This window comes from Rhinoderma darwinii, chromosome 5 (genome assembly GCF_050947455.1).
Source record: "Rhinoderma darwinii isolate aRhiDar2 chromosome 5, aRhiDar2.hap1, whole genome shotgun sequence".
Taxonomy (NCBI): domain Eukaryota; kingdom Metazoa; phylum Chordata; class Amphibia; order Anura; family Rhinodermatidae; genus Rhinoderma; species Rhinoderma darwinii.
The window spans coordinates 297,822,658-297,849,356 of record NC_134691.1 but is presented as its reverse complement, the minus strand read 5'-3'; the positions used below and the strand labels follow the sequence as shown (position 1 = coordinate 297,849,356).

Sequence of the window (26,699 nt, the reverse complement as noted above, 5' to 3'; positions counted from 1 at the left end):
AAATCGCACGCCATTTTTTGCGGTGCGATTTCATGAACTACATTGTTGAGGGAGCGACCGTACTACTGGCAGTTGTGATGTGTGCATACATAAGGTATACAGAACACATAACCTGCGGTTGTACTATCCGGTACTAACTCGAAACGCGGAATAATAACTTTTAACTATAAACGAATAACGTCACTCATAACATTTGCCGAGAAGTCATGCTCAACGGCGCATGCACCGCCCACAAACGCAGCATAGAGTAGACTTGTTGTCATAGTGACAGGGTGGAGACACACAGGTCGCTCTATCTCCTGGAGGACCCGCGCTCTGTGGTACATGCGGTAGTAGTTCTGACAGGCGACAGGTTAGGTGCGGAGTTCAGTTACTTTGCACCATGCATAGAGTACGGGTTGTTCTGGGACATCTCCCGGGGACTCCCAGGGGAATTCGGGCTGAGACGACCTCAGCCTCATCGGACCGATCCCAGGACATTGTAGTTGTGCACGGCAGGAGGACGCCGATCTGCAAAGCCAAGAGAGGAGGCTTCAAGGTAAAAACTTTCTATCACAACATTGGCAGACTTGTACACCACATCACACAGGCGCTAGTATTGTGCCGCTAGAGCCCCGTGTTGTGTAATTGAGTCATGAAACTGTCTCTTCCATGAAAGGCAATGGAAATGTCGCACAAAAAAAACAACAAGCTGACATACGTGCAAAAAGTGGCATTGTGCCGCTCAATAACCCAGCCCACTCGCACAAGTGACACTTCTTCAAAATTTTTGATTACGCAAATGTGTAACCTTCGGTACTCCAGCTGTTGTAAAACTACAACTCCCACCATGCACTGAGATCTGAAGGCTTTATTATTCCAGCCAAAGGCTGTCAGTGCATGCTGGGAATTGTAGTTTCACAACAGCTAGATCGCTGGATGTTGCTGACCCCTGTGCTAGTTTATGGCATGCAATAATATGTAGTAGTTCATGCCATGTACCAACAGGTGGCAGATGTCACTTATAGGAGCGTGGGTACAGGGGGTTCTGGGGTAGCAGTAGCACCCAGGTCCTGGTTCTTGAGGGAGGCTTAAAGGGGTTCTCCGGTCATTTTATATTGATGGTGGGTCCTTAGGATAGGTCATCAGACCAGTGTCTCTCTGACTGCCGGCACCCCACTATTCATCTGACTAAAAGGGCTGTGGCGCTCGTCACCTCTGCCTTTTCACAGTTTACGGGTACACCTCTGTAGCGAGGCTGTGCCTGGGAGTGCAGTTCGGTCTCATCCCAGGCAGCTACGGATGTGTACAGAGCTGTGCTTGGTAAACACTGAAGAGGCTGCGTCAACAAACGCTGCCTCGAGTCAGCTGATCGGTGGGGGAGCCGGGAGTCGGAGAGACACTGATCTAATATTGATGGCCTATCCTAAGGAGATTGGCCATCAATATAATATGCCTGGAGAACCCCTTTAAAGCCCCTCTGCCATGTAATAAAACACTGGTATTATAAACGGGTGTCAAATCGGCCTTGAAAAATGAGTTTTTTCACGGCCGACTTGCGTCTGTGCGGGACCTGATTTCACCGATCCTTCTTAGACTCGAGTCTAATGAGGGATCCATGAAAACAGGCAAAAATAGCACGTCCTATTTCTTCACAGGCCGTACAAAAAGCCGTGTAAACAGCCCCATAGACATGCATTAATTTTAATGGAGCCGTGTGATGACCGTTAAAAAAAACAAAAAAACGATCCTCACACGTCCAATTATACAGTTCGTGTTACGAACGCCTGAGATGTGATTAAAAACCGGTACGAGAAATATGAGCGTGCAGAAACATTCTATCAGATATCCCACTGATGGAAAAGTTGTAATTCCATGGCTGTATTTGCTTGCAGATTCAGGTTCAGGTTTCCCTATTCAAATGATTCAGGTGAAATCTGCAAAAGTTCTGCAGGAAATCCGCTATGTGTGGGTCTTGCTGCAGGTCCATGCTCTAATATCCGCACAGACTTACAAAGTTTGAATGGGATTTAGAAAAGTTCCTTGGGAGGTATTTTTTTTCTACACCTGTTTAAAATTGTGTGAACAAACCCTAATGGAATGATTATTCACACGAAAACGAATAATCTGTTTTTGTTAATCCTTTTTGTTGTTTTTTTAAACTTTAGGAAACAACCCCCGATGAGCTCCTCTCCTCTGTTATGACTGCGGTTCTCAAGGACGTTAATCTGAAGCCTGAGCTCATAGGGGATATCTGTGTAGGTAAGTTCATACTTTAAAGTGAAACTCCACCTTTGATTACCATTCACTATATATTCCCATCTATCAACCTTGTAATATATCTGCATTCTAGCTAGAGAAGGGTCCTCTTAAAACTTCTGCCATTTCACTCAGACATTCCAGAAGATAGGGATTCTGAGCCTTATAATCCCCACCAATCCCTAAAATGTAAGGGCTGCGGCGCCGCGCACCTCGCCCCTTTCTCTACTGACTCGTGGATCTCCGAGGCTCTTTTTGGGAACTCCCATTCAAAGCAATAGGACTGCATGTGAACGCCTGTTATAGTACCATTGCAGGTAATAGGAGCACTGTGAACTTTTCGTTCTAGCAATCGGTGGGGGGCACAGCGCACAGACCCCAATGATAAAATATCTTCTGACTCGTCACTGAGAAAATGTTAAGGTGGATCTTCCCTTTAAGGGAACCTGTCACTAAGGCTAGATTCAGACGGCCGAGGTGCATCCGTGCTCTGCACTGCGGGAAGCGATATCACGCATCCCCCATAGACTAGAGTCTATGGAGGGATGCGTGAAGCGTGAAAAAATAGGACATGTCCTATTTTCTCACGGATCCTTCACACGGTCTGTATGAACGGCCACATTGAAGTATATAGGTCCGTCTGACAGCCGTTGTTTCAACGGCCGTCACACGGACGTATTACACGTTCGTCTGAATAAGGCCTTAGTTTGGATCCTCTAAACCACCAGCATGTTGTTCGGTTGGGTTATAGTGTTTCAAACCTTCCCAGGTTGAAACCGGCGATTTCGGGAAAGCTAGTAAAATAACTTTCTCGTTGCTGAGATCAGTCCAGGAAAGGCATCGGGCACAGTGCACATAATGCAGAGTACAGTGCACATAATGCAGAGTACAGTGCACATAATGCAGAGTACAGTGCACATAATGCAGAGTACAGTGCGCTGCTCGTCTTCTCAGTAACGTGTAAGTTATTTTACAAACTATTCTTGAAACGGTTGGTTTTGACCTTGGCAGGTTTGGAACAGTAAACCCCAGCTGTGCTATTTTTTTTTTTTTTTTTTTTTTTTTTTTTTTTTTTTACAGTGATGTGTGAACCCAGCCTTATCCATCCATGTGGTTCCTGGGGGTCTGTCAGGTGTTTTTCATGTTAAGGCAGCGCAGTAGTCGTGATGGACAAACTATTGTCGGGTTTAGTAGCCTAACAGAAAACACTAATACAACGTAAAAGATTAGATGCCAGTCGTGTGGGGAACCATTCGCTGCTTGGCTCCTTGTTGTCCGGGCCTGTAGAGGATTATTATGGTATAATAATAGGATATAGATATACAGACAGACTACATCAAAATAGGGTAATGCTGATCAATATGAATGTTTCTGGTAGTTCTCGTTTGATATCCTTTCTTATTCACCAGTGTTGGTGGTGAGGATGGCACAGTAAGGCCCCATGCACACGACCGTGCCTGTAATTGCTGCCCACGATTGCGGGCACGGCCGTCTGTTGACAGCTGCCTGTATTTTTGGGCCATTCTCCCATACAAAGTATGGGAGCACAGCCCGAGCCCGTAAAACACGAAAAAACGGATATGCTCCATAATTCCCGGCACAGTTCTTCGGCACGAACACCTTTCCGTACTTATACGGAAAGGTGGCCGCGGCCAATAGAACTGAATGGGTCCGTAAAACCGTGTTACGGTCCGTGGTTTTACGGTCGTCTGCATGGGGCCTAAGGAGTTATAGAAGCTTGAGAGGACGGTTGTGGAAAGTTATCCACATGTTTTCTAGGACAAAGTTGAAGGCAAGCCTCTGACACAAGGAGATACCGTCAACCTTTGAACAAATTCTAATCATATTTTGATCTTTATGTTGGGCTAAGTATTTGCGGTTATAATCTCAACCAATTTTATTTAATTGTTATTCCGGGCTAGAAAGGGTGTTGCGTGTACAAACCTGTACGTGGCGTGTGCCACATGGGGACTTCCAGTGCATTGCAATGATCCAACTCCTCCTCGTGTTAGTGAGAATAATACATTTTCCAGAAGTGTAAAGCTTTCATTGTTATTCACGCAGGAAACGTCCTACAACCTGGTGCAGGAGCTCTTGTTGCAAGGATTGCCCAGTTTCTCAGGTATTTTTTTTTTTTTTTTTTCAGGAAGTATTGGGGGGTTTACATTCTAAAATTATCAAAAGTAGTGATTTATTCCAGCGGTAGCTCAATGGGTTAAACCTATCTGTGGCATTAATGGCATACCCACCAGGTGAGTCGGACGCGGACGAAGTTTAGTGGTGGCTATGCAGGAGCATGGCGCTCTCCATTCTAGTTTATGGGATTTACAGAACTCCTGTACACTTGTATGGAGAGAGCTGTGCACATTCCTGGTGCAATGGGGGTCAGGGGACCCCCACCGATTACACTTATGGCATAGCCTGTGGATATGCCATAAATGTCTAAGATGGGAATACCGATCTCAAACCATTCTATTGACACAAACGTTGCAGTACTGACCTATTTCTTGTTCATTTTAGCGGCGTCCCAGAGACCGTGCCGCTGTCTTGTGTGAACAGGCAGTGCTCTTCTGGCCTGCAAGCGATCATCAATATAGCGGGTGAGTATTCTCTGTCCTTACAAGAAGGGATTTTCTTAGCAGCATTTGTGAACTCTGTGCTTTATTTTCAGTTTCACATTTCCTAACATCGAATATATATTCCCTTGAATAAAAATACTATGTAATATCTATACAGTATTGTATCTACCATGCGGTAAAATTATAATAATAGTCATAACATACGAGGACCAACGGATATACCCTGATATAACATGCTGTAAACACATTAAAAAACCTCCTATAAAATACAACGTCATGGATTAGATATTTTGTATTGGTTCTGTAGGTAAAAACTCAATGGATACATGACAAATGTATATATTGTTACAGGTGGCATCCGAAATGGTTCATATGATATTGGATTGGCATGTGGGTAAGAGGAATACTTTACATTACTCCGTAATTTAGTGATTGTAGAAGCGGTTATTCAGGTGGGCAACGAAGGGCCTAAGGGTGCCAAAGTCATGGCAGTTTCCAGCCTGTACAGGTGAAGCACGTGGCTCGGCCGCATCATGTAAGAGTTCACACCTGCGCAGGAGCCTCCGTCCACAGTTCTTTTGGATTTGGTGGCCAGAATAGCACTGCATGCCGTGCTAATCTTGGCATCACATGATGAACATATAGAAGGACCCCATATAGAAGGACCCGCTATGCACTATTGAGATTTGTCGTACGATGGATTTGGCACTTCATTGTGGTTTCTGTTATACATGGAAGCCATGACGCTAATGTCAACAGAGCCTTAATGAGGAGCCTTGCTGACGCGCTATAATGTTCGAGAAGTAGAGATTTTTTTTCTTCTAATTTCATGGGAACTATTCTTCACCTAGTTGTATGGAAGCTAAAACCAGTTTGGACTGTAGCCTATACAACTTTTATAATTTTGGGAAGTTCTAGTGTACTGTATATGATAAGTTAACTGATAAAGAGCTCATGAAATAATATCTACTTGCTCTTACTTTTTTTGGTTGCCTTAAGGCCCTTTTACACCGGCCGGTGCAGCGAGCACCGATCAATGAGACATCAATGATTGGCGCTCATTTGCTCCTGTCACAAGGAGCTATGGATGGGGACGAGCGGTTATTACTCCGATCGCTCGTCCCCATACATTATTATTATGTCAGCAGCGCGTTGTCTTGTTTGCACAGGGAGATGTGCTGCCGACAACGATAATATTTCAACTTTTTTAAAACTATATGACCAGCAGATGATCAAGCGTTTGCTCGGTCATCTGCTGATCGTTCTCCTGTTTACACAGGGCAATTATATGCCCAATAATCGTCCTGTGTAAAAGAGGGGAGGGGGATGCTGCTGCTGTAACCACCATTAAAGGAATTGTACAGTATTAAAAAAAACATGGCTACTTTTAGGGTATGTTCACACGGCGGGGGTCCGTAACGGCTGAAATTACGGGGATGTTTCAGCCTGAAAACATCCCCGTAATTTCAGCCGTACCGGCATGTGCAGGCGCTTGAACGCCGCGTCAATTACGGCCGTAATTAGCGCTGCTATTCATTGGAGTCAATGAATAGCGGCTTCAATTACGGCCAAAGAAGTGACAGGTCACTTCTTTGACGCGGGCGTCTATTTGCGCGCCGTCATTTGACAGCGGCGCGTAAATATACGCCTCGTGTGAACAGACAAACGTCTGCCCATTGCTTTCAATGGGCAGATGTTTGTCAGCGCTATTGAGGCGCTATTTTCAGACGTAATTCGGGGCAAAAACGCCCGAATTACGTCCGTAAATAGGCCGTGTGAACATACCCTTATCCAGAAACAGTGCCACACTTGTCCTTGGGTTGTCTGCTTTTGCTGCTCCAGTGAAGTGAATGGTGCTGAACTGCAATACCACACACAACCTGCGGATGGGTGTGGTACTGTTTTTTGGAAGAAAGCAGCCGTGTTTTACTAATCGTGTACAACCTCTTTAAGAAGAACTCTGTTCTGACTACTGATTGGGGGGAATAAAGAACCTGAAGTGATGTGAAAATCCAATCTTGCACGTCCCCGGTTGCAGCGTGCTTTCTGGAGGTTTTTTTTTTTTCTTCATTTTTTTTTGTAAATTATTATTATTTTTTTTAATAATTGAGCATCGATCAATCCTCCACCGTGCTGTGAGGAGCGAGCTTTATAGTATGTCATTGCTGGCTCTACACTTTTGGTGAATTCGGTGGACACTATAGAATAAAGTCCTCTAACACGTGTCGTCTTTTCCACTACTTGTGGATGAGACTCAGATAGATTTGAGGTGTATTCGTTTAATCCCTTTGATCTCCCTGCACTGTATATAACTACAGAAAGCGCAGCCCCTACTAGAGGTAAATGTTCTGTTCGGTGTCTGGGCAAAGGTTGCATGACGGTTTCACTGTTGGCTTCAATATATCAGTTGACATATTCACAGCCAAAGGTTACTGTGTCTGGAGGTTAAGATGATAATAGCAAAATAAACCGTAGACAAAATGCTACAATTCCCCATGGTTTTGTTCTACAAGAAGCCATGTAAGGGGCATTGTGTTTTATATAGACTATATACATTGTCTAGACTCCATAGTGTGGATGTGTGAGGATGTATTAATGTTGTTTGAATATAAATATCTTCCCCAGTTTTGTTTTTGCTTTTTTGTTTAGAGAAATGCTTGTTTTTGGGCCATCACAGCAATGCTAATGGAGTCTGATACTTCTTTCACACCATATTTTTTTTTTATATGTTTTTTTTTTGGACCCCCCCCCCCCCCCCAAAAAAAAATAAATAGAAAAATAAACAGAAATGTGTACATGTGTTTTCTGAAAAGCCCCTGTCAATCAGCTGTTTATTCCCGGGAAGTTGCGGCTGGCAATAGATCTGTAGTATTACATGCTGGTCATTCAGATGACTGGCCGACCATTTGATAGGTGGCTGGGCCGATCGTGACCGTTATTTGCCCATAGGTTGGGGATTATCAGATATTACCAGTTTACATGCTGGAATCGTTCTCTATGCATGAATTTATGTATTATCATTTAGCTGAAATCCCCATTATTTTTATAAATGGTCTTACAGGAAAAACTATACAGATGAAGAAGCAGTAAGCAGCAGGCTGTCCTAAAAAGTGTGATCGTTTGTTGTTGGCTGGCGGTCACGAGACGGAACACTCCCATGCAAAAATCTGGACAATCTGTCTATGTACCAGTGGCATACATAGATAAGAGGGCCCCGCCGTAGTAAAAATTACAGGGGGCCCCCATTATGGTGACAGGTTTTTCTACCCAGCACAGAGGGGTCTGTTTTTGTTTTTATTTTTATTTAATTTTTTTAATTATTTTTTTTTTAAAAAACCCTTAGGGCCAATTCCCCACCCCCTTTTGTGCTAGCCATACAATTCAACTGGAGAGGGAGTTCAAGCACAGGTTTTCTCCACCTCGTAGCAAAGCATATGGGACCAACCAAGGAATTGCTCCCTCTCCCTAAAGACCCTATAGCACCCGCCTGGGCTGCCTCTATGGTAGATCTTCCCTTGCTATGGTCAGATCTAAGTTGACATGCAGTTTCTTCTACAATGGTTTCTCAAAACTATTTATGTACACATTAAAATGGATTAGTTCTACATATTTATTTATTTTTTACTTGGTTTATTGAACAGATAACAACATACATTATAGGTAAGAAAAGAGGCACAGTGACTCCAGTCCAGGACTGAAGCACATAGCATGTAATCTTACAGCAAACAAACATATCTGGACTGTGACCTCAGGAGCAAACTGGGGTCCCTGAGCCTATTGCCAAATACGAGCCAGGGTGGGGAGAGAACGAGCACTTCATTTAATTATTAGTTTTTCAATTAAACTCATGGATGGTATTGTGTCTTAGGGCTCTTTGGATCATTGTAATTAATCTCAGACACCTGTGATAATTAGTTTTCCAGGTGTGCCCCAATCAAAGGAAAACTACTTAAGAAGGACGTTCCACATTATTAAGCAGGCCACAGGTTTCAAGCAATATGGGAAAGAAAAAGGATCTCTCTGCTGCCGAAAAGCGTGAAATAGTGCAATACCTTAGGCAAGGTACGAAAACATTGGATATTCCAAGAAGCGTATTTTAAGTCATCGTACTGTGAAAAGATTTGGGGCTGATTCAGAGCACAGACTGGTTCGTTCAGATAAAGGCATAATGAGGAAGGTTTCTGCCAGACAAATTAATAGGATTAGGAGAGCAGCGGCTAAAATGCCATTGCAAAGCAGCAGGTATTTGAAGCCGCTGGGGCCTCTGGAGTCCCGCGAACCTCAAGGTGTAGGATCCTCCAGAGATTTGCAAGTGTGCATAAAGCTATTATTCGGCCACCCCTAAACAATGCTCACAAGCGGAAACGGTTGCAGTGGGCACAGAAATACATGAAGACTAATTTTCAAACCGTGTTGTTTACTGATGAGTGCCGTGCAACCCTGGATGGTCCAGATGGATGGAGTAGTGGATGGTTGGTGAATGGCCACCATGTCCCAACAAGTCAGCAAGGAGGTGGCGGAGTCATGTTTTGGGCTGGAATCATGGGGAGAGAGCTGGTAGGCCCCTTTAGGGTCCCTGGCGGTGTGAAAATGACCTCTGCAAAGTACGTAGCGTTTATGACTGACCACTTTCTTCCGTGGTACAAAAAGAAGAACCGTGCCTTCCGTAGCAAAATTATCTTCATGCATGACAATGCACCATCTCATGCTGCAAAGAATACCTCTGTGTCATTGGCTGCTATGGGCATAAAAGGAGAGAAACTCCTGATGTGGCCCCCATGTTCCCCTGACCTCAACCCTATTGAGAACCTTTTGGAGCATCCTCAATCAAAATATCTGAGGATGGGAGGCAGTTCACATCAAAACAGAAGCTCTGGGAGGCTATTCTGACATCCTGCAAAGATATTCAAGCAGAAACTGTCCAAATACTCACAAATTCAATGGATGCAAGAATTGTGGAGGTGATATCAAAGAGGGGTCCTATGTTAACATGTAACTTGGCCTGTTAAGGTTTTTTTTTTTATTGAAAGAGCTTTTGATTTCTGTAAATATGACCTCCTGATGCTGCAAATTCAACAAATGACCATTTTAGTTCTCTTTACAACCTTTAATCCATTAGTGACCGCCAATACGCCTTTTAACGGTGGCCACTAACGGGCTTTATTCTGATGCATATGCCTTTTTACGGCACTGCATCAGGATGAGTAAACCGAGCAGGAGCCGTCAAATCTCCCTGCTCAGCTGCTAGAGGTAGCTGAGGGCTGGGGGCGTCCCTGCTCTGCCGTGTGAGATCGATATTAGTATCGATCTCACCCGTTTAACCCCTCAGATGCGGTGCACAATAGCGTGCACCACATCTGAGTGGTTTTGGAGAGAGGGAGGGAGCTCCCTCTCTCTCCCACCGACACCCGGCGATACGATCGCCGAGTGTCTGTGTCTCCAATGGCAGCCGTAGGCCTAATAAAGGCCCCCAGGTCTGCCTGGAGCGAATGCCTGCTAGATCATGCCGGAGGCATGACCTAGCAGATGCCTGTCCGTTTTAAACGGACAGGCATAATACACTGCAATACAAAAGTATTGCAGTGTATTATAATAGCGATCGCAGAATCGCATATTAAAGTCCCCTAGTGGGACTAGTTAAAAAGTAAAAAAAAAAAGTTGAATAAAGTTAGTTAAAAAAATAAATGTGAAAAAACCCACCTTTTCCCCTTACAAAATGCTTTACTATTAAAAAACCAAAATCAAGTAAAAAAGTTACACATATTTGGTATCGCCGCGTCCGTAACGACCCCGACTATAAATCTATTACATTAATTAACCCGTACGGTGAACGCCGTAACAAATGTAATAAAAAACTATGGAAAAATTGCTGTTTTCTGTGAATCCTGACTTAAAGGAACAGTGTCATCACAAATGTTTTATTTATATGTTAAAGATGTTAGTGCCTTAATATAAACGTTTATTTTCATTTGTGTGTTTGTGTTTTACTGTTTCTTTTTTTCACACTTTTTTTTCCCTATGGGGGCTGACATTTTTTGTTCCATTTCTGTGTGTGTCGATTAACGACACACACAGACATGGAATACGGCAGCCACAGTCCCATAGGGACTGCGAACGGCTCCCGTCCCATTGACTGCCGTGTACGGCGTCTGTGTGGGAACTGCGCATGCGCCGCTCCCACACAGTCCTATTCGAAATTGGCGCCGTCCGGCGCCATTTTCCTGTGGACCGGAAGTCGCGGCCGGACAGTAATATTACTACTTCCGGTCGCGGCTTCCGGACAAGTGCACATGGAACAGCGGCAGCAAAGGGAGCGGACGGGCCGCGGCGGCAGGAGCAGGTAAGCGATTTCAATGTATGTTAGTGTTTGTGTGTGTTTACTACTGCATGTAAACCTACTACACTGTGAGTTACCTCAAAAAATGGCGACACACAGTGTAGCAGGTTAAACCTTTCAAACCCCTCGTTTATCCCGGCACTAGCCAGGATAAAGGAGGGGGGGATGCTGAGCGCTCACTAGAGCGATAGCTTTTAACCCAATGTTGCAATGCTGCAATTTTGGGAACTAGCTCCAAACAGCTCCATCTAGTGACCAAAAATGGGTAGTATTATAAATTTTGAAAAATTTGAAAAAATTTATAATATTTCCTGACTCGCGAAAAAAATAAAAAAAATTTGAACAATGTTTAATCACCCACACACTAAATGTTTAAATTTTAAAAAAAAAACATGTTTTTGGGGCGACACCATGCCTTTAAAACAATGTGATAAAAAGTGATCAAAAAGTCGCATCTACTCCAAAATGGTACCAATAAAAACTACAAGTCTTCCTGCAAAAAAAAAAGCCCTCATACAACCGCATCGGTGAAAAAATAAAAACGTTACGGCTCTTCAAATATGGAGACACAAAAACAAATAATTTTGAAAAAAAAAAAAAAGGGTTTTTACTGTGTAAAAGTAGCAAAACATACAAAAACTATACAAATTTGGTATCGTTGCAATCGTAACAACCCGCTGAATAAAGTTATTGTGTTATTTATATCACACGGTAAACGGCGTAGATTTAAGACGCAAAAAAGTTAATAAAAGTTAATCAATAAATAATATGTCCCCCAAAATGGTGCTATTAAAAAATACAACTTGTCCCGCAAAAAACAAGACCTTATACAGCTATGTCGACGCAAAAATAAAAAGGTTATAGCTCTTGGAATGCGACGATGGAAAAACGTAAAAAATGGCTTGGTCATTAAGGTTTAAAATAGGCTAGTCATTAAGGGGTTAAAATGTTTTGATCTCTGTTGTGCATAATAATTTTGAAACCGTGCATTTTGAGTTTTTTACTTCTAAAAAAAAAATCCGTTATCATTAGGAGATTTGTTCAATAAAATTCGCATTATACTCCAACGGTTGATGGCTTGAAGATTATACTGACTGTCGTTTGCATCGACTATTTAGGAAAATCAGCGAAAAATAACATTTGCATAATAATTTGGAATGCGGTGTAAATCCGCTGCATTCTTTCATTGCTCCTGTTAGTCAACAGTCGCCATATTGTTTTGAGGAGTTGGGACCTGTAGCTGTAATCTACTGCACTTACATAGGGCACATATTCAGCAGTTCGATACGCTTTAAATGCGATGTGCAACTTTTGAAATGGTGTGTATTGTTTTTTTTAATAAAGTTTTTCATTGGTGCAACTTCCTAAATACTTAAAAAAAATTATTTTTTGATATACGGCTGCTTTTATATTCTGTATACAGAGCAACTGTATCTAGCGCTGAAACCTGTATCCGTCAGGTCCGCGGGACTGACCGGTTCAGTGACAGCGGGTCCTGCAATGTCTGACAGTTCCTTACTTAGATGTGATCGATTTTACAGGTGAATCCTGCGTGTCCGGGACATGCAGGACCCGCTGTCACTGAACCCGTCAGTCCCACGGACCTAAAGGATTCAGGTCTTTACGCAAAAGTTTCAAAGGTGTACGTGGCCTTTAGTTTTATTTAGGTTACTGAATGCTACAAATATACCTAATCCATGTGAATGTTGAAAACTATTCATGAAAATCAATGCAAGTATTTGTGATAAAATCACAAGTATGTAAACAGATTTATGACGTAATTCTTTTTGCTGCTTTTCTTCAGAGGAGTAGTGTTTAATTGCTGAGCAAGTTATTGTTTCTCTTATTTCAGGGTTGAATCCATGAGTCTCAGAAGTGTTGGGAGTCCTGGAGACATCAGCCCCCGTACTGTGGATGAGAGTAAAGCCAGGGACTGTCTGATCCCGATGGGGTAAATGACTGATTGGAAACAAAGTGAATATTGTAAATTTCTATAAATCGGGAAATCCATATAAAATTCTGGTAAATGTAAAATAAAGCCTTAGCTGTAGTTCCTATTGCCAGATTCAAACCTATCCTGGTGGGATATCTGCCCTGTTGTGAGCTCAGCTTCCCTATTCACTCCAATATAGGAGGACTTCTATAAGTGCCCTTGGGGTGGTCCCCTATATCACTGTAAGCTTGAGACCATGCAGAATAACTGCAGAACCTGCAACTTCTCACTGGTGATTAAAAGGAAACTCTCTGCAAGCTTTTATCTGTCCATATAGGAACAAAACTTTTGACAATGCTTAAAGCGAATCTCCACCTTTTTTATCATGTTTTTAGGTTTATAATTCTGTGGTCGATTTTATATATTTTTTTTGTTAATGTGTTTTTATAGCAGTCCAAGCTTTTTTGTTATTTCATACCAAGCTCCAGATCCTGCGTAGACATAGATTTAAAATATAACAATAGGCTGCCCGAAGCCACCACTAGAGCATGTGAGCTTATTGCATACTGTCTTATAATTGACTTCAGTGTATAACCGTGTCCTGTTAGCTCGCTCTAGTGGTGGCTGCAGGCCGCCTAATGTTATATTTTAAATCTATGTCTATGCAGGTGACCTGGAGCTCGGTATGAAAGAAACTGAGCTCTGACTGCTTTAAAGATCTATTGACAAATTTATTAGAGTAGAATTTTTAGCCTAATTTAAAAAAAAAAAAAAAAATATTATTCCAGGGGGAATTGAAATGTGTTTTCGTTTAAAAGTCAAAAACTATTTGTAATATGTTTTGTTAAAGCTGTGCCGAGGTGAGTGGCGTTTTAAGAATTCAGGGGCCGGAACAGGGGCGTAACTAGGAAAGACTGGGCCCCATAGCAAACTTTTGACTGGGGCCCCCCCTCTCCCCTGGGTGTCACACAACCCACCCCTTATAGATAGTGCCTTTTTTACAGCCTCCCCCCCCCCCCCCCCTGTAGATAACGCCATACAGACCCCTTTGTAAATAGCGCCACGCAGCCCCAACCCCCCAAAAAAATCAGACCTATAGTGTGTCCTACAAAAGACATGTATCCCCTCTCCACAAGATAGGGGATACGTGTGATCGCTGGCCCTGATAAGGAGAACGGGGGACCGAAAGTCCTCCGAAGTTCTCCATGACAAACCTCAGACTTCCGGAGTCTGCGCAGCTCAATAAAAATGAACGGAGAGCTGGTAACGCATTCGCACAAGCGCGACCGGCGCTCCATTCATTTCTACGGAGCGGCCGACACAGACCCCGGAAGTTCGAGGTTTGTGATGGAGAACTTCAGGGGACTTTCGGTCCCCCGTTCTCCCTATTGCTGCCAGCGATCACACATGTATCCCCTATCCTGTGGATAGGGGATACATGTCTTATGTAGGAACAACCCGTTTAATGGCAGAGCGGGGAGATACCGGCCCCCTCATGCCGCGGGCCCCGTAGCAGCCGCTACGGCTGCTGTAGCGGTAGTTGCGTCACTGGGCCGGAAGGATAAAGTTACTAGTCCACATGTCGGGCATGGCTGTAGCAACAAGCTGCTTTTATTGACTTCAGTTTTTGGAGGACACATGATGGGACCCTCGAGATCAGCTATTATCTGTGGGGGAGCCCGGCAGCTAATGTTTCATTTCCCTGCAGGAACACCAGTGTCAATGAAGTATTACATGATGCCAATTAGAATCTGTAATGGCTCTCCGTGTCTGCTCCAGTAAATTGATGGAGGTGACTGGCTTCTCAGACGCGCACATGGGATGGTGCGCGTCCGTTCAACGGAAAGGCAAACGGAAACCTAAGCTTCCGTTTCCCTCACCATTGATATCAATGGTGACGGAATCATTGCTAATGATTTCCGTTGGTCACCGTTGTGACAGGGTTCTGTCGTTTTTGACAATCAATTACGCAATCGACTGCAGAACCCTGTCGCAACGGTGAGAGAAACGGAAGCTTCCGTTTGCCTTTCCGTTGAGGGGTTAACCCGACGGAAACCTGTGACGGAACCCCTCAATGGAAGGGCAACGGTGATGTGAACAGGCCCACTAAAGCTGTTTTACCTTGTTAAAGAGTTCCTGTTACCTTGCCGGACCTGTACTGTTTTAGTAAGTACTTGTATTCCCCATAAAATAGTTATTCTGGAGCAACTTTGCCTAGAATTCTGTGTGGTCGTTCCTTTGTTATCAAGTAAGATCCTGTGTTTTTTTTTTTTTTTTTGGGAATAAAAGTATTTACTAAAACAGACCAGACCAGGAGAGGGTATTAATGTAGAGTAAACTACAAAGCATTAACTATTATTTACAGTTGGATGTAACAATAGACTTCAGACGAAGGGGTTTAAATTGCTTTCCTATTAATGTTTGGTTTCAGGATTACTTCAGAGAATGTGGCTGAACGCTTTGGGATCACGAGACAAAAACAAGACGCGTTTTCTTTGGCATCTCAACAAAAGTAAATTAACTGGGAAATTTCTTCATGATTTATTGAGGGGATTACATGTTCTGTGACTGTTCATATAGCCTGGCCGGGAAATGATGCACGTTGCATAGCTATAGTGTAGACCGTGGTAGGAGCGGGGTCACCTATGAGTGACAGGAAGTGTCTGATAAACTTGGTAACGGAAGAATAGATTTATGTTCCCCGAAATGACACGAAGTTTATCCAACTATAGCAAGAGACTAGGAAGAACCGTCTCCCTCTTGCAACACATCCCGGGCAGCTTCATGGATCTACAACCCTCTTTTTTTTGGTTTGTCTAATCAACGGGCCGTAGAGTAAAATCTGTTCAGTGGCTGGGAAAATTTAGTTGCCATAAAAGCTCCTGCACTGGCCAAATACTTGGTTCCAAGGGATGGGTAATGTAACGTGTGTGTGTGTGGGGGGGGCTTGTCCATCTCTCCCTCCTCTTAGCCACGCTATTTCAGTTATGGCTTCTGCTAAAGAAGTGAGGTGGTCGAAGAAATGTTCTTCTAATGCAAAGGGAGATTTTTTTTTTTGTTTTCTACATTAGATTACCATGTAAAACCACTACAAGATGCCAATAAAAGCTTGACGTAGTTGGCACTAAGAGCATCAGTTTTTCAGTCCCCCCAACTGGGTGGCCTCTAAGCAAAACTATATGGATGTCAAATTAAATTGATTAAGTTTGAAATAACCCAAAAAAGTCAGCGACTCTTAGTGAATCAATGAACTCCTGCTCTGTTAGTTTAGCCTTGTTTATAAAAATGTTAAGAAACCAGTGGTGGCTAAATTCGTCATCAATTGACTTGCAATATTTATAAACCGAGATCTTGTAGTTCATCTAAAATGATTGTGATTCTTGTATGTATATTGGCCCCCTATGGCGTTTTTCCTGAGTCGTGGATATGTGAGGTCATCTTCTGTGCAGTATGACGGACTATGTAGGTGCTAATGCTATATCCTCTATAATATCATGCAGTAAATAACAGTATTTGTTTGTATGTTTCAGGGCGGCAGCTGCACAAAGATCCGGCAATTTCAAAGCTGAAATTGTTCCTGTGACCACCACATTCACAGACGATCAGGGCAACACAACCACTATAACTGTGACTGAGGATGAGGGGGTCCGGCCAAGTACAACTTTGGAAGGGCTTGCCAAACTTAGACCTGCGTTTAAGGATGATGGAAGTACAACTGCTGGTGAGCGGGTCCGTCCCGTATCTATTCCAAACCACCTAATCACTTTGACGCATTAGAATGACAGTGGAACGTTAATCCCTCAAATTAACCTCTTATTGCAAAATGACTTGCATGCGTGTCATCGGAGGGATAAATATGACAGCACATTTTGGTAATAAAAAAATTCCCCTAGTAAGACGAATTTTTTTTATGTAGGAATAAATAAAATTATACAACTAAAAAAAATAAAAATAAAGCAGATCTTAAGCAAAAAAAAATTACCACTAAGTGTTTTATATTTCTTTTTAAATTGGTCACAAAAACTGTTAAAACCTATACATATCGTGCAGCCTCACACTCACCCATACACTAAAGTTATACTGCCTATTAATTTTAATGGAGAACACCTTTAAAGAATTGAAAAAAACAATGGCCTAATTCCTTTTTTTTCTTCTCCTGTTCCCCATTGGAAAAAATGTATATAACTTAAATGGTACCATATATGAGCTCAACTCATCCCGCAAAAAACAGGCCTCAAAAAGCTATGCAGCCTTAAAAATAAAAAGTTATGTCTTCAGGAATCTAGAGGAGGCAAAAAAAGGAACATTTCCCATGGTCCTTAGGCTTTATTCAGACTAATATGTAATGCGTCCGTGAGACGGACGTTGGAACAACAGCCGTCCCGCGGACCTATATAATTCAATGTGGCCGTTCACACGGTCGTTGTTTCAACGGACCGTGCGAAAGGCTCGTGAGAAAATAGGACATGTCCTATTTTTTTTTCACGCCTCCCTCCATAGACTCTAGACCAGGGGTCTCAAACTCGGCCGGGTAAGTGGGCCGCATATAGAAAAAATGGGAAGTTGACGGGCCGCATTACTTTCAGATTTGATACAATACAAAATTATTGTTAATCAATTAGTTATTTGAACTACTATAACACTATATTACTATAATAATAATACTACATTACTATAATAATACCACTAGGTTTAAAATTTGAGATATTTCTCCACGTGCTTATTTCAACAATCCAGCTTTCCAGTTTAAGTGTCGCTAAATGCAGTCCGGCGGCTCAGTTAGCACACATGTCAAGATTGGGCAGCCCCTTTTTAGATAGTGCCACAGTGCCCTCTGTGGATGCTGCCACAGTGCCCTCTGTGGATGCTGCCACAGTGCCCTCTGTGGATGCTGCCACAGTGCCCTCTGTGGATGCTGCCACAGTGCCCTCTGTGGATGCTGCCACAGTGCCCTCTGTGGATGCTGCCACAGTGCCCTCTGTGGATGCTGCCACAGTGCCCTCTGTGGATGCTGCCACAGTGCCCTCTGTGGATGCTGCCACAGTGCCCTCTGTGGAGGCTGCCACAGTGCCCTCTGTAGAGGCTGCCCCAGTGATGTCAGGGGCTTGCCCAGAGCTGGAGTCCCAGGCAGAGCGCTAGTAGGCTCTTCCTGGGACTCCAGCTGTGCTCCTGACATCACTGGGACTCCTGCTCTGGGGAAGCCCCTGACATCATTGTCGATGTATGGACAGCGATGTCAGAGGCTTCCCCAGTGTCCCGGAGCAGAGCCGATAATAGCGCTCTGCCCGGGACTCCGCTCTGGGGAAGACCCTGACACACTGTCCATATATGGGCAGCGATGTCAGGGAATTCCACAGAGTCCCGGAGCAGAGCCGACACCAGCGCTCTGCTCGGGACTCCGGCTCTGGGGAAGCCCCAGGCATCGCTGTTCATATGTGGACAGTGATGTCAGGGAATTCCAGAGTCTCGGAGCAGAGACGATTACTAGCGGCTCTGTGTCCCGCGGGCCGCAGATGACAGCCCCAGGGGCCGCATGCGGCCCACGGGCCGTGTGCTTGAGACCCCTGCTCTAGACTATAGGGGATGCGTGATATTGCGTCCTACAGAGCATGGATGCACCTCGGCCGTTTTTCACATCAGAGATGCGCAATGCCCGTCTTAATTTAGCCTTAGAGTAGTTATCCTATGAATGATTTTTATACTAAGTCTAGAAATGCTGTAATAAATGTTTTAAAGTAAGTAAATGTCAGTGTTCCTAGCATAAAAAAAAATAAAATCTTTCTAATCAAGTTTTACTCCTCTGTGTCCCCTTTAATGCTGCTGCTGCTAGCCTGTGATGCTAGGGGCAGGCTCTGAGCAGAATCAGGCCTTATTCACACAAGTTTTATTTTTTCTACTGGCTGTCAAACGGCTGCATAAAAAAAATTCATGAATTTCTTTGGGGTTATTCACATGTTGTTTTTTTGTTTTTTTTTGGGTTTTTTTCTATTTTGAACGGCCCATGAAAAAATAGGACATCTCCTATTTTTGCTGGTTTGCACAGATCCCTCAATAGACCCAAGTCTGTGAAAACGGGTCCCGCATAGATGCAAATCAGCAGTGAAAAAATGGCAGTTTTTTTTACAGCCAATTTCATGTGAATAAGGCCTCCGCCTCCTTTCCCCTCTAGCAGCTAACCATATAGTCCCTTCTTACTTTCCCTGCAGAGATGTAACATGGGATACAGAGTAGTGAAAATATACACTGTGTGACATCCACAATATGTGCTCCCTTAGAAACCAATAAAAATTTGGGGGCATGTTCAGGGTTCACATCTGCTGTCGGGATGCAGAGCTTTAGGGCGTTCACACTGTTTTTTGCAGGCAGAAAATTCTGCCTCAAAATTTTGTCTGAAATTTTGATCTGCCTTCACGCTGTTTGCTGCGTTTTTCGTGGCGTTTTTCACCCGCAGCCATGAGGCCGTGGGCAAAAACCCAGCGAAAAATGCTTTCTCTGCCTCCCATTGATGGCAATGGGAGGTCAGAGACCTAAGCGCCCGAAGATAGGGCATGTCGCTTCTTATACCCGCGAGCCGATTTTACCGCTCGCAGGAAAAAAACTCCTCCGCCTCCCATTAAAATCAATTGGAGGCTTTTTTGGCGCGTTTTCCGACGCGTTTTCCGCGTCAAACGTGTCCAAAAACTTTGAACATGGCCTTACAATCCTAACAAGCTGAGAATAAGGAGTCTCCTCAGCTATACTGCCCTGCTACTACTGAAGAGACTTTGCTCCTTCCCTGACAAGCAGAAAGCTTTTTTTTGTTCTGTTGGCTGCTCTGCAGTAAACAGAGGATCACGATGCAGAGACTTGGCTGTGGGAAGAGTGACTGAGCATGTTTGTCCACTAGCATTCAGCTCATTATATACACATTGCTATACACTTTGAACACCAGGTGGCGCCATACTATGTAAGTAAATATCATTGCTCTTCGCTTGAACTTCTTTTTTTTTTTTTTTTTTTTTGACTGCTTCTAGATGGCAAACCTTGTTAATTTTTTTTATGATCTATACAGTTAATGATTTTTAATGTTGTGACAACGTCTTTAAGTCCAAAATTGGCTTAGTCCTTAACCCCTTGGCGACATCTTCCATACATACGTTTACAGTGCTGGCGTTATGTAGTTAGCGCCAAGCACTGTAAATATACGACATGGGGATGGTGCAGGTAAAGGAGTCATGCATGCGCCTATCAGCTGTGGATTACAGATGACACTGCTGCAGTGGCCAAGATCCCATCTGTTCAACTCCTCAGATCCTGCATCTAAGTGGTTAGACAAGGGGCTCCCTCTGTCACCCCATCGGCGTAAAAAAAACAACTAAAAACAATGGCGGAATTAATGTACATTTATTTGTTGCTTTTGCCCCCCCCTCAAAAAAGGAATAAAAGTTGATCAATAAGTCCCATGTACCCCAAAATGGTATCCATAAAAACTACAACTCATCCCTCAAAAAAGCAAGCGCTCGTAAAGTAGTTATGACTCTCTGAATACGGTGACACAAAAACAAATTTAAACAAAAACCTGTTAACTTGGTATTATCGTAATGACCACTAGGGAAAGCAGTAAAATACGAAAACCCAAAAACAATGGTGGGATTGCTGTTTTTTTTTAAACTTATAATGTATTAAACGTGTATTCAAGTACCCCACAATGGTGCCATAAAGACAAACAACCTGTCCCGCTAAAAACAAGCAGTCCTATGGCTACATCGACGGAAAAAATTAAGTTCTTGCTCTCAGAACGCAGTCGTGAGAAAAAACAAAAAATGGTTCTCCTCAAGGCCCAAAATCGCTGCATGGTTAACGGGCTCAACCTCTAATGTTTTACAATTCTTTTTGTGCAGGAAATGCAAGTCAAGTCAGTGATGGAGCTGCTGCGGTTCTGCTAGCTAAACGCTCAACTGCTGCCCAGCTGGGTCTCCCCGTAATGGGAGTGTTGAAGTCCTTTGCTGTAGTTGGGGTTCCCCCTGACATTATGGGCATAGGACCTGCATATGCCATACCAGCAGCATTAGAGAAGGCAGGTAAGGTTTCACCAAATATGTCTTGCTCTTAGAGATCCTAATTGTAACCTTAAACTGGGGAAAAAATGCACTATTGTGTGTTGGTCATGGTATTCGTGTAACAATGAGGTTGTGTGGTAATCTGCATTTACCACGTCCTCAGAGTAAGGATTTATCCACCAGAGTGCTATGGCCTTAAAGAACGGAAAAGAAAGCGGGTAAAGGGTGGGTGAGGAGAGGAGAGCCAGGGGCAGTTCCAAATCATGTTCGGATAGTCTGCCGGAGTAGCATAGCAGAAGGGCCTGGTACCCTAAGGTATGCTTGGTGTGTAATATACAGCTGCAATTGCTTAGAATTGATAGTTTTGTATCTCACTATTTGTCATGGTTGGGATATTTTTAAGACATTTAAGGAGACCACACAAGATAAGCCACAAATTACCTATTTTTACTTTGGCCAATTTAGATTTGTGCAGAAATTTGAGGATGATCCGGTTGTTTGGGCCTTGCATGAATCTGTAGAATTATCTGTGTAGATAAAGAGGAATTATCTTATATTGAGAAAAGAATAGAAGATGAGGTTTGTTTGTAAAGGTTTGAATAGAGCAGCCGGCTACGCTATTCTGTCCCTCTAAAAACAACGGAAAGCTGGAGGATAGGAGGCACCTAAGGGCATTTTCCAGCGGAAAATAAGGACGCTATGAGGCGCTATGCAAAGATTTACTGACTGCAGGTTAAGACGCTTGACTACAGGCCACTGAGGGTTGGGGAAGAATGTGGCAGATTTACAGCTGTAGGATATGTTTGCTTGTAAAGCTTATCATATTGTAGTAGTTTTTTTTGTAGAAGGACATTGCACTGTGTAAACTAAAGCAAATTTTCTGTTGCAGGTCTCGCAGTTCATGATATAGATGTGTATGAAATCAATGAAGCTTTTGCCAGCCAGGTAATTGTTCATTCCAATGACTTGTATATTTCAATCTGTCGCCTTTTTAGAAAGAGCATCTACTACAGGTCCTTCTCAATGAATTAGAATATCATGAAAAAGTTATTTATTTCAGCAATTCAAAAAGTGAAACTCCTATATTATAGAGATTCATTACACAGAATGATCTATTTCCAGCATTTTTTTCTTTTAATGTTGAGGATTATGGTAACCGTTAATAAAAACCCGAAGTTTAATCTCTCAGAAAATTTGAATATTATATAAGCCCAATTTCAAAAATAATTTTTTAATAACCAAAATGTTGACCTACTGAGAAGTATGTACGGTATATGCCCTCAATACTTGGTCGGGGCTCTGACTCTGCATGAATTACTGCATGAGTGTGGCGTGGCATGGAGGCGATCAGCCTGTGGCACTGCTGAGATGTTATGGAAGCCCAGGTTGTATGATATCAGCCTTCAGCTCGTCTGCATTGTTGGGTCTGGTGTCTCATCTTCCTCTTGACAATAAGCCATAGATTACAGGGTTTAAGTCAGGCGAGTTTGCTGGCCAATCAAGCACAGTGATACTGTGGTTATTAAACCAGGTATTGGTACTTTTGGCAGTGTGGGCAGGTGCCAAGTCCTGCTGGAAAATGAAATCCGCATCTCCATAAAGCTTGTCAGCAGAGGGAAGCACGAAGTGCTGGAAAATTTCCTGGTAGCGCTGCGCTGACTCTGGACTTGATATAACACAGTGGACCAACACCAGCAGGTGACATGGCTCCCCAAACCATCACTGACTGTGGACCGCAAGCAACTTGGATTGTTGCCTCTCCGCTCTTCCTCCAGACTCTGGGACCTTGATTTCCAAATGAAATGCAAAATTTACATTAATCACAAAACAGGACTTTGGACCACTGAGCAACAGACCAGTCTTTTTTTTTTTTTCTCCTTAGCCCAGGTAAGACTCTTCTGACATTGTCTCTGGGTCATGACTGGCTTGACACAAGGAATGCGATGATTGTAGCCCATGTCCTAGATATGTCTGTGTGGTGGCGGCTCTTGAAGCACGGACTCCAGCCGCTGACCACTCCTTGTGAATATCCCCCAGATTCTTGAATGGCCTTTTCTTGACAATCCTTTCTAGGCTGCAGTTATCCCTGTTGCTTGTGCACCTTTTTCTACCGCACTTTTTCCTTCCTCTCAACTTTCCATTGATATGCTTGGATACAGTACTCTGTGAACAGCCAGCTTCTTTAGCAATGTCCTTTTGTGGCTTTCTCCTTGTGGGGGGGTGTCAATGACTGTCTTCTGGACAACTGTCAAGTCAGCAGTCTTCCCCATGATTGTGTAGCCTACTGAACCAGACTGTTGGACCATTTAAAGGCTTAGGAAACCTTTGCAGGTGTTTTGTGTAGAGTAGCTGATTAGAGTGTGACACCACGAGTCTACAATCTTCAACTTTTACCCAATATTCTAATTTTCTGAGAGACTAGATTTTGGGTTTTAATTAACTTCTAGCCATAATGTTCAACGTTAAAAGAAAAAAAGGCTGGAAATAGATCACTTTGTGTGTAATGAGTCTCTATATAATATGAGTTTCACTTATTGAATTACTTTAACTTTTTGATATTCTAATTCATTGAGAAGGACCTGTATATATCACATTTCTATATCACATCAGCGTTCTATGTATTAAACCGCATCCCCCCAGCCCTGTGTACCCCTCCTCCGGGTGTACATGCTGCTTCCCTGCTCCCTCCACTACTTTACAAATCACTACTCTATGCAGTATGGCTCTGCCTGCCCCAAGATCCTTCACTAGTAAGTATGGATTTATGTATGCAAATTTGTGTGTGTTCTCAATCATACTATTATTTGGTCATAGTATGGTAATATTTTAGCGTTGTATTTTGCTATTATTTGAGGTCTTTATATGTGCATTTTAGTTACTGTAGAACACCAGTATTTGTGTGTACAGTATATAGCTGAATTACGTGTACACAGCGTATGGTGGCATTGTGTACAGTAATTGTTGGCCATTGTGTGTATGGCATCATTATCTGTGTACAGTATATAGCGTCAATATATTGATAGAGAGTGGGTCCTCCGTCGAACACTGAACTTCTTAATACCACACGTGTTTTAGACCTTAATGACCAGGTAATTTTTTAGCTTGTTTCTACTCGTGTTCGTTAAACTATTACGATATATATATTTTTTTCTACTCCAGTAGTATTCTCAGTTTTTTTGTTTTTTGTATTTTTTTCTGCAATGGCTTTTATTTTTATTTTTTTTAAGCATTTTTACACCCTGTATTTGGGATTTTATTTTTGAGAATGATTGGGTTTTTAGAGTATAACAGAGTAAAGTCAATGTATTTTTTTTTAAATCCCATAGAGGAAACAAACAAACAGAATTTTTATATTTCTGTCCACTAGTGCCTAACGTTTATTTTCATATATAACATGTTGAATTACGTTGGGACTTGCGGTTTAAACCCTCATTGCTGCTATAATAAAGATCCCCCATCCCAAAAGCCTCGTAAGCAGAAATGGCATCATCCCCAAACTGAGGAGGCTACATTTCTTTAGATGTCATTGTATTGTGGGGTGTAGCACAAACCATGTAAAACGGCCCCGCACCACTCTTTCCCCGCACCACTCTTTCCCCGCATCTGTTATAGCTAGTGTCACGTTTAGGTGGAATATTTAGTGGTGTAATTCGGTCCTCAGACTGTATTTCTCTAAGGTGCTGTATTTTAGGAGATCCTGACTGCATACTGGCATATCTCTAAACTGTGAATTTTATTTTTTGCAGGCTTTATATTGTGTGGAGAAATTAGGGATCCCATTTGAGAAAGTTAACCCCAATGGAGGAGCCATAGCACTTGGACATCCTCTGGGCTGTACAGGTACCCGGCAGACGGTCACTTTACTCAATGAGCTGAAGCGGAGGGGCAAGCGGTAAGGTTTTTATGGTCTTTTATTTGCATCTATTTTCCTTTTTAGTGCATAAAAATGTTGCTGTCCCAATGATTCTACCTGCTTTCCTACTAACGATGTACACTTTGTTTTGCAGGGGTTATGGTGTTGTATCAATGTGTATTGGGACTGGGATGGGAGCAGCTGCTGTGTTTGAATACCCAGGAAACTAAAGTTCCAATAATCCAAGTCTTGTCTGACAAACAGTTTACCCTCTGTACTTCTAATTAATGAAGACTTGAACCAGTGTTTCATATTAGGAGTTCTATTCTGAAACATTATAAATGGCACTTGAAATTGACCGTTCATCCCCCTCCTCGCAGTGATCCTGAAATCACTCTTCTGGATGAAATTATGATTCTACCAGGAAGGGCTCGATAGTCCATTTATCTAAGGCCCCATGCACACAAATGTGCTTTTGTGGCCGCAATCCCCCCGAAAATGCATGGGAGAATTGCGGCCCCATTCATTCCTATGGGGCCGTGCACACAACCGTGGTTTTCACGGTCCGTGCATAGCCCCGGAGCCCGGACCGCAGAAAGAACGGGCAAGCCTTATTATGGCCGTGTTCTGCGGTCCGGGCACACTGAAAATAATGGCCGCGGCCATGCGCACAGCCCGCTTTTTGTGGGCGGCTCGCAGCTGTCACTGCGTGGCCGGCCGACCCTGAAATCACAGCCGTGCACATGGCTACGGTCGTGTGCGTGAGGCCTTAGAATTATGGCTAAGATATAACAATATTTGGTAACATAAAACGTCAATAGATCCCAACCACCTCTACCATGTTCAGGCGGATATTTATTTAGGCGAATCTGAATGGTTTGGAAATGGGATTGTTGCTGCTGACCGTGTAAGGCCTCATGCGCACAACCGTAAGGGTTTTTACTGTCCACAAATGCAGTCTGTAGTGCATATTTACGGAACCGCAAAAAAAAGGTTACAAATGATGTCACCAACGTGTCAACCCCTTGAAAAGGTCAAAATTGTAGATCTCCTGCTGTTGCTTTGCAACGATTTCACAATTACGGACATGTTCTATATTTTATGGATCATTTCTACAGCGTGGACACACATCTGTAAATATACGGAAAGCTGTCCGTGGCCAATAGAAATGAATGGGTCCGCAATTTCAGCCCTAGTTACGGATCCGTAATTACCAATGAAAACTACGGTCGTGTGCACGGGGCCTTAGTTGTTTGTTTTTTCTCTTTCTAACTGAGCCCGATTCATCATACTTTTTATATTGATCTGGTATTCTAATACAGTTCTGAAATTCTCTCCTAACTTCCTACATTTAAAATTACCAGCTGTCGCCACCTACTATATAATGTTGCTATTAATGTTTTGTTTTTTTACTAATTGTATAAAGATCTAAAACGCTCTTTAATGGATGATTATTCTGCAAATTGCAAATAAAGCACATGCTCACTTGGCTGTTTCTATATATTGCATTTTTTTCTATGGAGAATGACCGCATTAGCTCTCTACAGATAATGGAGACCTGGGACCAGCTTTTGTAGCATCATTGGTGGACCCAACCGTCAGATCCCCACACACATCCAAGTTTTATGGCATATTGAAGACCTGTGGAACTTTTTCTGTGACGATCACTGTAGACGCAGCAGATCTCCGGTTTTACAAGCTTCTTAAAGGAAATGTGTCG

At 43.0% G+C, this 26,699-nt stretch overlaps 2 protein-coding genes across 2 annotated transcripts in view; one reads left to right on the top strand and one right to left on the bottom strand.

Moving 5' to 3' along the window:
* The first annotated feature begins 294 nt into the window (after positions 1-294).
* Positions 295-26,468, top strand: ACAA1 (acetyl-CoA acyltransferase 1). Its single transcript, XM_075827332.1, has 12 exons — positions 295-538; positions 2,148-2,241; positions 4,303-4,360; positions 4,759-4,838; positions 5,169-5,211; positions 13,007-13,105; positions 15,519-15,599; positions 16,618-16,808; positions 20,968-21,147; positions 22,016-22,071; positions 24,873-25,018; positions 25,134-26,468. The coding sequence occupies exons 1-12, from the start codon at positions 383-385 to the stop codon at positions 25,207-25,209; spliced, it is 1,260 nt and encodes a 419-aa protein (XP_075683447.1). The 5' UTR covers positions 295-382; the 3' UTR covers positions 25,210-26,468.
* Positions 26,457-26,699, bottom strand: part of DLEC1 (DLEC1 cilia and flagella associated protein) — a 68,300-nt gene continuing 68,057 nt past the window's right edge. The window contains exon 39 of the mRNA XM_075827331.1: positions 26,457-26,699. Within this exon, the coding sequence (XP_075683446.1) occupies positions 26,672-26,699 (28 nt within the window). The 3' untranslated portion in view covers positions 26,457-26,671.